This window comes from Rhincodon typus, chromosome 11 (genome assembly GCF_021869965.1).
Source record: "Rhincodon typus isolate 14 chromosome 11, sRhiTyp1.1, whole genome shotgun sequence".
Taxonomy (NCBI): Eukaryota; Metazoa; Chordata; class Chondrichthyes; order Orectolobiformes; family Rhincodontidae; genus Rhincodon; species Rhincodon typus.
Genome location: NC_063342.1, coordinates 21509568 through 21521195, shown reverse-complemented (window position 1 = coordinate 21521195; position 11628 = coordinate 21509568). Strand labels below are relative to the sequence as shown.

At 38.3% G+C, this 11628-nt stretch overlaps 1 protein-coding gene across 1 annotated transcript in view; it reads left to right on the top strand.

Moving 5' to 3' along the window:
• The window catches only part of tmem50a (transmembrane protein 50A), a 40245-nt gene extending 33988 nt beyond the window's left edge, over positions 1-6257 (top strand). The window contains exons 6-7 of the mRNA XM_048603048.1: positions 312-369; positions 5523-6257. Of these exons, the coding sequence (XP_048459005.1) occupies positions 312-369; positions 5523-5568 (104 nt within the window). The 3' untranslated portion in view covers positions 5569-6257. The remainder of the gene's footprint in view (positions 1-311; positions 370-5522) is intronic.
• The last annotated feature ends 5371 nt before the right edge of the window (positions 6258-11628 follow it).

Below are 11628 nucleotides of genomic sequence, written 5' to 3'. Positions count from 1 at the left end.
TCCTCCAGCTCCGCACCTTGTTTTCTCGGACTCCAGCATTGGCAGTTCCTACTACCCCTGTAACATTTATGCTTCTTTCTGCACAAATGCTGTCAGACCTGCTGTATATTTTCATGTTCTGTTTTCATTTTTCATTTGCCTTGTATTTGGGTTTAATTTTCACTTTGCTATCCTTAGAATCTCCAGCTTCAAACTATTTGTGGAACTCAGTACAATCGAAGGAAGGAATTAAAATAGAATATAAAGTCTATCTTATCTAACGAGTCCATTGAAATTTGGTTTATTAACACTCCTGTTCTTTTATCTTGCAGAGATTAATGTGTATCCAGGTCTGGCTGTGTTCTTTCAGAATGCATTAATATTTTTTAGGTAAGTTGGTGTTCAGGACATGAGCAGTTTTTGCATGACTTCTCAGACAGCACCTTAATAGTTTCGAATGTAAAAAGCACTAATTTCAGCTCTAATGTTCTTTTTACTGGGGTGTAGATTTTACCAGGGCTGCAACTTTCCTGATCCCCTGCCAACTCAGCTAATAACCACTCAGATTATCTTGCCAAACATTATTTTCCCACCTTGGAACTAGAGCTATTGTTATGCACAGGGTCACCTAAACATACATTAGTTGGACAGAATGGTCCATGATGACACCTTTGATAAATATGCCAATAGTTTGCCCTTTTCCCTCCAAAAATTGTCTTAATTCCATGATTTATGCCAACGTCACATAACTAGCATTCACAATTCAATATCAGCAAAATCTAAAGTCCTTGCCTGTGACCCTTTTACCAGAAACTTCCCTCTCTATTCTTGTCTGCCTTCCAGGGTGCTAACTCTAGCACAGCTCAGAACTTTGATATCATGCTTGACACTGAGCTTCAGGTTTCTCTATTTCCAATTCCATTCCAATTCCAAGTTAGCCATTCTTCTCTGCCCTGTCAACACCATGCTGCATTCACAACACCATATTTGTGCTCTTTTGAAGCCCACCCACTGAAATCCTGACTCCTGTGCTTGCTGATATTGTGACTCCTTTTTTTTTCCCCAACTTTCCTTTTTAAAATCACCATATATCACCATCCTTATCTTTTCTCTACCCCCAACACAGCAAACCTATTCCTTCACGGTGGTTGGGTCAAAGTCTTGGAACTTTTCTTTTCTTGAAGACTCCAGTTAGTCAAGCAAACCACTCGTTCAGGTCATTCCCAACCTCTCGAAGGCAATTAAGAATGGGCAATAAATGTTGACACTTGCACCACATGAATAAATAAAAGAAAACCTATCCTGATGTTCAAACCGTGTATTCTCTTCTGCCTCGCCACTGGCCTTCTTTTGCTGTAAGATACTTTTGCTTACACCACTATTTCCTTAAACTCTCTCTTTCAATCCAACCTTTCCAGTTTCTATTCTGCTCACAACAATCAGATCACTCTAATGTCATGAATCTAAGAATGGTCATAGTGGATTTTTAACTTTGGCATATCTCCAAAATGTAGTCCTTGGATTTCCACTGTGCAATGTATTTTATAATTAAAATATTTTACCTAACTTTACTTGCCAAAATGCAGTTTTTTTTTTTTTTAAAACCAGAACTTTGTGCAAGGTGGTTTATGATTGAAACTGGAATTTGGAAGTAGTTGTATACTAGAGATTTTATGAAAATTAATGCAATTTGCTACGGATGTACCATTTTTTAAACTAATGTAATTAATTTGACAGCATTGTTTCAATTCCTTTTTTTAATCTCAGTTTGCAGAGACCATTGGTATTATAAGGATGTTCTAAGACTGATTTTCTTCTTCTCTGGGGACTTTAGCTATAATATAGTATTTTGAAATGTACTATGCAAATCTTTGTGTGCAGACTGAAGGGTCAGTAACCAGAAGACACCATCATAAGGTGATTGACAAAAGAACCAGAAGCAACATGGAAAATGTTTTCTTACTGTGATAAAGCTGTATAATTATCGTTTTGGGTTTTAAAGTACAGTAAAATAGATCTGTGGTTTCAGTTTTGGGAAGGTAACTTTCTTTAAAGAAATTCAGAAACTCATTTGGAACAGTGAACTAGCTATACCATTTCCAAGAAAGCATATGATTGATTTAAATTAAATGCCTGCCTCAGATATGTGTTTAATTTATCAAGTATTCACAAAATTGAACTTTGATGTATAGGAAAAAGAGTCCAGGGGCTGAGTTCAGTTCAGTTCAGAAGAATCTGGGTTTCCAGATTGAAGAACAGCTTCATACCAATAGCCTCGTGAATATGTTGCAATTACTAACCACTGCAGTAAACAAACTGCAAAAAAAAAGTTTGAACTAGCAATCCAGGTTCCACTCTGAAATGACTTTTTATTTATCTATTCACTCATGGACATGGGCATCGCTGGATGGTTAGTTCATTCCCTGTCCATTGTTGCCCTTGGGAAGGTAGTGGTGAGCTGCTGCCTTGAACTGCTGCAGTTGTCCCTTTACTGTCAGCTGGGTTTACAACAATGCAGAAAGCTGTTGTGGTCTTTAATTAATCACTCAAAAACATTCTGGAAACAAATTAAAATGTGACTTTCAAAAGATACTAGATCAATAATTGAAACAAAAAACATTTACTGAGCTGTAAGAAGAGAGTATGGTAGAGTGGGATAAAATGTATAGCTTTACTAAAGGCTGTGGTATACAGTAATTAGAAATGTTATTGTAGTATGTCACTAGTTTTTAAGATTAGCAATGGAAAGGTTTAAAATGGAGGGTTCTCTATCATTATTATTTAGACCTTCCAGATATATACAGCAAATGGGTAATAAAAGGGGTATTTGGGCTAGATGGCTGTCAAAAAGGGATTTACACACACAGGCACAGGGCATGACTGAGCCACTAAATGTGTAGTTTGCATCTGTTTTTGGCAAAGAAGATAGCGCTGTCCAAGTCATAGAGAAAAAGGTGACACTAGATGGGCTTAAAAATTGATGCAGAAGAGGCATTAAATAGGCTGGCTGTACATACAATGGGAAAAGTCACGAGGATCAAGTGAAATGCATTCAAGATTTTGAGGGAAGCAAGGGTGGAAAATTGTAGATACTAGCTTTAATCTTCCTACTATACAGGGGACTGGAGAAGTTAAAATGTTACAGTTGTTCAAAAAATGTATAATGATGAGCCCAACAACTACAGGTAGGTTGTGGGAAAACTTTTTTTGTAAGGATGAAATGATATGTGACAAAGTTAAGTCACTTTGACAAATGTGGATTAGTTAAGGAAGGCCAGCAAGGAGTTGTTAAAGATGAATTGTTTTTAACAAATTTTAGGTTTTTTGAGCTATCAGCGAAGAATTTTGGAGAAAATGTAATTGATGTAGTGCCGTTGACTTCCAAAAGATATTCGGTAAAATGCGAAATAACAGGCTTGTCAATAAAGTAAAAGCCCATATAATAAAAAGGAACAGTGACAGTCCAGATAGAAAAGTTAGCTGAGTGGAAACAGTGTAGTGTTGAATGGTCATTTCTTTCGGACTGGTGGAAGGTATGAAATGAGATTTCCCAGGTATCTGTGTTAGCACTACAGCTTTTAAGATTATAAAGTGTAAGATCAGAAGTAGGCCATTTGGCCTATCAAATCTGTCCCACCCCTCAATGGGATTGGGATAACTTGAAAAGTGTCAACTCAATACATCTTCCTTTTCCCCATAACACTTGATTCACTTACTGATTGATTGATTGATTAAAAATCCATCAATCTCAACCACTTAGTGATCCAGACTTGACAGCCCATTGCGGTAAACAATTCCACAGATTCACTCCTGTTGCATATTTTAAAAAAGAATTTGGGATGCGATAGCCTAGTAGATCCAGGTTTGAATCCTGCCACAACATATAGTGGAATTTGAATTCAATAAAAATCTGGAATTAAAAGTCTAACTATGACCATGAAACCATTGTCAAGTCAGGAAAATCTGTTCTGTTTCACTCATCCCCTCTTAGGGAAGGAAACTGCTGTCCTTACCTGGTCTAATCTACCTGTGACTCCAGACCCACAGCAATTATGAATGCTGGCCGTAGCCAGCAGTGCCCACATTCCATGAATGAATTTTAAAAATTCATTAGCAAAAGCATTGCATCAGTCTCTATCCAGACTGTTGTGAAAAAGGAGGAAATTCAGTAGCTCGAAGGGGCTTAAAGTCGATAAAGAGGAGATAGTCACAAAGCACAGAAACAGACCCTTCAGTCCAATTCAATGCCAACCGAGTTTCTCAAACTAAACTAGTTCCACTTGCCTGAGTTTGACCCATATATCTGTGAACCTTTCCTATTCACGTAACTGTTGAAATATCTTTCAAATGTTGTAACTGTACCTGTATCTACCACTTCCTCTGGCAGTTTATTTCACATTCAAACCACCCTTTTGTATGAAAATGTTGCCCCTCAAGTTCCTTTCTTAAATCTTTCTCCTCTCACCTTAAATATATGCCCCTTGGTTTTGAGTTCCCCTAGCCTAGGGAAAAGACCTTTTGCTATTCACCTTATCTATGCCCCTCGTGTTTTGATAAACCTCTATAAGGTCACCCCTCAGCCTCCTATAACCCAGTGGAAAAATGTCCCAACCTATCCAGCCTCTCTTTGCAACTTAAACTCTCTAGTATCTGTAACTCTTTTCTGAACCCTCTCCAATTTAAGTAATATCCTTCCTATAGCAGGGTGACCGGAACTGTACACAGTACTCAAAAGTGTCATTATCAATGTTCTATACAACCTCAACATGACACCTTAACTCCTATACTGAATGGTCTGAGCAATGAAGGCAATCATGCTAAGCACCACCTTAACCGCCCTGTCCACCTGTTATGCAAGGAATAATGTGCCTAAACCTCTAGAGCCAGATCATATTTCTGGCTTGATGACAGCGTCCGCTCATGTTATTACTGTGTAGTAATGTTGTAAGACAATTAACTTCCTGTTGTGCATACTTTTCATACCTAGAGACTTTGACAGTGCAGTAGTTCTTTAGGGTCAGTCTAGATTGTGATCTTAACTCTGCCTCCTTAGATGCCAGAAGTCAATCACTATTGCGAGGTTCAGTGATTTATGAAAAATAAACTTCAGGAGCTTGCCCAAATGGCCATTTTTAATGTTTGATCCTAGAAGTTATGTTGCTAGTCATTTGATTTCAGATGGAGATATAGATCATGTGAAACCTTACCTGAATGTACTTTCTCTCTCGGGTCGGCGGGGGTGGGGGTGCTGCAGCCATCACTGCATAGCTATGATGAATAGAAAACATTGGCTCACCAAACCCTTTCCTTTAAACAAGTTGTTGCTCTATTTGAAATCATCTAACTAACTTGTGCTAGAGTTTAAATTTGGATGCTCCTGGCTTATCATTGCATCTCTGCTGTTACTTGAAAATCAAATATCAATTATTTGATATGTAGCATTGTTAATGTTTTGACTCCTTCATTAAGTGTGATTAAATATTTAGTATTCAGTCTAAAATTTTAGGCATCAATTAAAGATTTTGCCTTGTCTTATTTTGCAGCAGCCTAATCTATAAGTTTGGAAGAACGGAGGAACTCTGGGCATAACCCCTGTCATGTCAGCACTGACTCAGGATATTCTGCACATGAACGATAACTGCAAATACACATTGCTTCTAATTGGCCAAATATTACTTCAAGTTGATTTTAGATAAAATGTAAAATGTATCATCAAAAGATTTTGAAAGACTCATCTTTTTATTTTATGAACATTTTAGTATTTTGTATTCCAGTACTGCTTTGTGAATAATAGTTACATTGAGTCATATAAACAGAAGATGATGCGCTGGTTGGGCTGATAACTGTTGTATGATCTCTTAAATTCAGTGTAAAATATATGGATAATATATCAGATATGTTGCTAATACTGTTATTCTTGCTATAATGATTGCGGCTTTGCATTTTGTAAAAAATCAAATTCTGTACACCCGCAAAGCAGCATAAGCTTGTAAACTTTAGATTTGTGCAAAATATTTGTAAGATTTAGAATCATAGAATAGAATCCTAGTTGTCCATTTTAATTATTTTAAATTTTAAAATCACTACTCGCATATATTGCTGTTGAACCAGAATGTTTGCTGCAACTGTGTTTTGAATTGTCTGAGGGAGGGATTGCCACTATTAAACAGGTTTATTTTTCTTTGGTTATTTATGAAATGAATCTTCTCAACAGCGTGTTTTAATGTGAATTCCTCTGTTCAACAAAATTTGAAATAAACACAACCTGCTGTGTTGAATGTCTGGAGAAAAGTAACTATTTGGTCATTCCAATTAACTGACTTAACGTCAATTATTTTATCAAAAGTTTTCATCTTAAGAGCTTTTGTCTAATTGCTAGTTTTACATATATAATGAGACTTCAACCTGGTCAGTCTGATTTCCTTATAGAGAGTGCCTGCTGAGTATGCAAAATGGACAAACAACTGAATCCCTAAGAGAAATATGGAACTTTTTAAGAGGAAATTGACATACAACTGGGACTAACCTACTTGAGGCTAATCCATTAAACAATTACCTCAGGGCTGTTCTGTAATTCAGCTGCCTTTGTTTTTGTGCAATGACCTCACCTAATAAGTCTGTCAATATCATTCTTCAAAGTTTCAATTGAACAGCATCTGTGGTCCTTTAAGGAGACAATCCTAGATTTCCACTATGGTACTTCATATTTTCACTCCTGAATATCTTCTCTCTAACTTTTGTTATACCTGCTTGATTTGACCAATATGAGAAAATAGCTTCTCTGTATCTAGAAGCATAGGATGTGGGAGCATGAGTAGGCCATTTGGCCCTTTTTGAGACTGTTCCAACATTTATTAAAATTATACACACATTCAAATTAGGAGCAAGGGTCAGTCATTGTCCCTCAATCCTGCTCTGCTATTCAGTAAGATCATGGTGGCTGTTATGTAGAGTCATCTAGACTCAATGTTAGCTTGCTTGTCTCTCCATGGATGCTGCCTGACCTGCTGTGATTTCTAGCATTGTTTTGTTTTCAGTACAGATTCCAGCATCTGCAGTAATTTGCTCTTCATGACTGATTTTTGTTGTGGTCTCAGCTCCACTTTCCCCGTTAAATCCCATAATCCTTGACTCCTGTGTCTGTCAAAAGATTAACTCTGTCTTGAGTAACTGTAAAGACCCATAATCCTCCCTACCTTTTGAGGAAGACCATTCCCCATTCTAACAACTCATTGAGATAAGATGAATTCTCATCACTGTTTTAAAATGCATACCTCATAATCTTAACTCTGTCCCCTAATTTTATACGGAAGAGAAATATCCTGAAACCTAATGAATCTGTTCACTTCAGGATCCTGTAGGGCAACTTCTGTTCTTGCATCTCATGGCTTTACCAGTAAGGGAATTGAGAGTCATAGGAAAAGACAGGAAAGTGGAGATGATGATTTTCAGATCAGCAATGATCTTATTGGCAGAGCAGACTTGATGGGCTGAATAGTCTACTTCTACATCTTATGGTTTTGATAAGATCATTTCTCAATCTTCTAAATACCAATTAGTATAGACTCAATTTGCTCAACATTTCTTCATGAGATAAGACCTATATCCCAGGAATTAATGAAATGAACCTTCTCTGCTTCTAAGGCAACTAATTGGTCCTCCAAAGAAAACCTTATGTAGTACTCCAGATGTGATCTCTCCGTTGCCTGTATAACTGCAGTAAAGCTTGCCTATTTTTATATTACATTCCTCATGCAATAAACAACTGTTTGATTTGCTATGTCAAATTATTTTACCTTATTAAGCAATTCACTAAAATTGCTCTTGATAAAAGGAAAATACCGTGGATGCTAGAAATCTGAAACAAACACAATGCTGGAGAAACTCCGTACCTCTAGCAGCATTCATGAAGTAGGAAGCAGTTAATGTTTCAAGTCCATTTTGAAAGTTATTAAGAAAGAGTCATATGGGACGCAGTTATAAATGTTTCAGATGCTGTCAAACTTGCTGAGTTTTTCAAGTATTCTAAGCTTACTGTAATGGATCCTGTACTCCAATTCTTTTAAAATTCAGCATCACTCTGATAAATCAACAGTGTATCCACTCCAAGGTTGATATGTTTTCTGTGGTGCAGTACCCGAAATGGAGCACAGTTCTCCACGTGGACTCTGAAGCCTTTGTACAGGTGTAGAATCAGTGCTTTTGAATTCCAGAACCCTGAGATAAAACCCAACATTCTGTTATCATTACTGTACTTACGTGGTGGTTTTCGGTGATCTGGATTCCCAACTGAGTGACCTCACACTTTCCTGCATTCCTTATGTATCAGTTTTGCCGATTTGCATAAACCATCTATATCCATTTGTAACATCCTGTGCCTATCTACACAACATATGTCCAACTTGTAGATGATCATCTTCAACACCCAACTTCCTTCTCCTTGCTAATTCCTGGCTGGGAGAGTGCAAGGAAGCTTCAAAGTGATTTAGAAGAACGAAATGTGCAGGAAAACACATGGCAGATGTGGTGCAATGTGAATTTATGCACTTTGGTGTGAAATAAAGAAAGGAAGTGTATTTAAATGGTGATACGTAAGTAAGTGTGGATCTATAACGGGACCTGGGTGTCCTTGTACATCAATGAAAGTAGACCATTAGGAAAGCAATTAGGTGGGCTTATGGTATACTTCTCTTTATTGCAAGTGGATTAGAGTTCAGAGTAAGGATGTCATACTGCAATTATACAGGGCCTTTGTGCAACCACCTGTAGAGTATTGTCTGCAATTTTGTTCTCACTCGACCGGAAACATTAACTTGGATTTCTCTCCACAGATGCTGCTGGACAAACAAAGATCAAAGAAAATTACAGCACAGGAACAGGCCCTTCGGCCCTCCAAGCCTGCGCTGATCCAGATCCTCTATCTAAACCTGTCGCCTATTTTCCCTGCCCGTTCATGTATCTGTCTAGATACATCTTAAATGACGCTATCATGCCTGCCTCTACCACCTCCGCTGGCAACGCGTTCCAGGCACCCACCACTCTCTGTGTAAAGAACTTTCCACGCATATCTCCCTCAAACTTTTCCCCTCTCACCTTGAAATCATGACCCCTAGTAATTGAGTCCCCCCACTCTGGGGGAAAAAGCTTCTTGCTATCCACCCTGTCTATACCTCTCATGATTTTGTAGACCTCAATCAGGTCCCCCCTCAACCTTCGTCCTTCTAATGTAAATAATCCTAATCTACTCAACCTCTCTTCATAGCTAGCGCCCTCTATACCAGGCAACATCCTGGTGAACCTCCTCTGCACCCTCTCCAAAGCATCCACATCCTTTTGGTAATGTGGCGACCAGAACTGTACGCAGTATTCCAAATGTGCTCGAGCCAAAGTCCTATACAACTGTAACATGACCTGCCAACTCTTGTACTCAATACCCCGTCCGATGAATGAAAGCATACCGTATGCCTTCTTGACCACTCTATCGACTTGCATTGCCACTTTCAGGGTACAATGGACCTGAACACCCAGACTTGCTGAGCTTTTCCAGCAATTTCTGTTTTTGCTTCTGATTTGCAAAATTTTGATTTTTCTTATCTATGTATAGTAATATCACTACTTTGGATAAACGCTTCTAACACTTGTGATTTTTTTTTCTTGGAAGTAACCAAAGTTGTGAAGTTTTTTATTCTGTCCCTGCAATCTTGCTGAACTGTTGACTTAGGATGTCTTCTGATTTTTTTCAAGCATTTCCCTTCTTGCTTATGTAATTAAGACTGATATCAGCTAAGTTCAAGTTTCCTTCCAAGATAAGATAGATTAATGTTTTAAAGAGGAGAAGCCTTGTCTAATCTAAGAAAGCTTATCTCATTAAACTTTTCCCTTTCTCATCTGTTGCTCTTTCTGCCTCAAGAATGAATGACCCTGTATGCCCTTAGCAACTCAATTGGTTTTAACTTTTTTGTCAATACAAATATTCATTTCAAGTACATTGCTCAGTCACTGTAAAAATGACAAATGTGCAAGAATAAAAGAAGGAGAATTATCTTAGAGATTTAAACTCAATTTAAATATGCATTAAAACAGTTTCTAGTGCATTAACATAGTCAGTCAGTGATCCTGGCTAAAGCACATATCCACATCCATACATCAAACTCCTGTTAAATGTTCCTGTAGAGAAAAATACAAGAGTTAAGGAGTCAATTTATCTCACATCTGAGGACATGTAGCCGTTTCCCTGTATACATCCAGCATTAACACTGCAGCAAAGGTTGATTTTCATTGTTTGTGATTTTACTTTCATCGGAAATATTCAAGTGCAGATTTTGTCAAGAAAGATCAGCTCATCAAATACCATAAATAAAAACCAAAAGAACTATGGATGCTGGAAATCAGAGATTAAAACAGCCAGACTTGCTGAGCTTTTTCATCAAATACTGTTCCTGTCTCATTCAGTAATCTCTGTACTCGAGTATTGTAAAAAAAAATTCATTTTGTCAAAACTTTGTGTATTGTACTCATCAGGATTATTTGAGAGAATGCCAATTCAAATGGAAAACTAACACACTGCATGAGATGAGGGCACTAATTGGACTCTGATCCTTACTGAAGTAACAAGCAAATTAGATAAATTGGAGCCACTGGCTGTGGTCTATTTTGATTTCCAGAAAGCTTTTGGCAAGGTGTCACAAAGGACGCTGCCAGAGGAATCGAACCTCTGGAGTTCAGGGTTAGGAGTGGGGATAAAGGGGTCTTTTTCAGGTTGGCAATCTGAACTAATGATGTTCTGCAGGGGTCAGTGTTGGGGCCACAACTATTCACGTTATACATTAATGAGTGGACGAAGGAACTGAGGGCATTGTTTCAAAGATTGCAAATGACAGGTGGAGGGACTGGAAGTGTTGAGGAGGTGGCAAGGCTGCAGAATGAGTTGGACAGGCTAAGAGACTGGGCAAAGAAGTGGCAAATGGAATACAATATGGGAAAATATGAGGTTGTGCACTTTGGTAGGAAGAATAGAGGCGTATTTTCTGAATGGGGTAAGGCTTTGGAAATCTGAAGCTCAAGGTGACATAGGAGCCCTACTTCAGGATTCTCTTAAGGTAAACATGCAGGTCATTGGTTGTTAGGTAGGCAAATGCAATATTTGCATTCATTTTGCAAGGGCTAGAATGCAAGAGCAGATATGTACTGCTGAGGGTATATAAGGCTCTGGTCAGACTGCATTTGAAATATTGTGAGCAGTTTTGGGCCCCATATCTAGGTAGGGATGTGTTGACCTTGGAATGGGTCCAGAGGAGGGTTGCAAGAATGATCCTGGGATGAAGTGCTTGTCATTTGAAGAGCAGTTGAAGACTCTAAGTCAACTTGATGGTGTTTAGAAGGGCGAGGGAAACCTCATTGAAACTTACAGAATACTGAGAGGCCTGAATAGAGTGGACACTGAGATGTTTCCACTGCTAGGAGAAACTAGAACCCGAGAGCACAACCTTAGAGTGAAGGGGGCGACCCTTTAGATGGAATTTCATCAGCCAGAAGGTAGTGAATCTGTGGGACGCATTGCCGCAGAGGATTGTGGAGGCCAAGTCATTGAGTGCATTTAAGACAGAGACAGATAGGTTCATGATTAGAGAGAGGATCAAAGGTCACAGG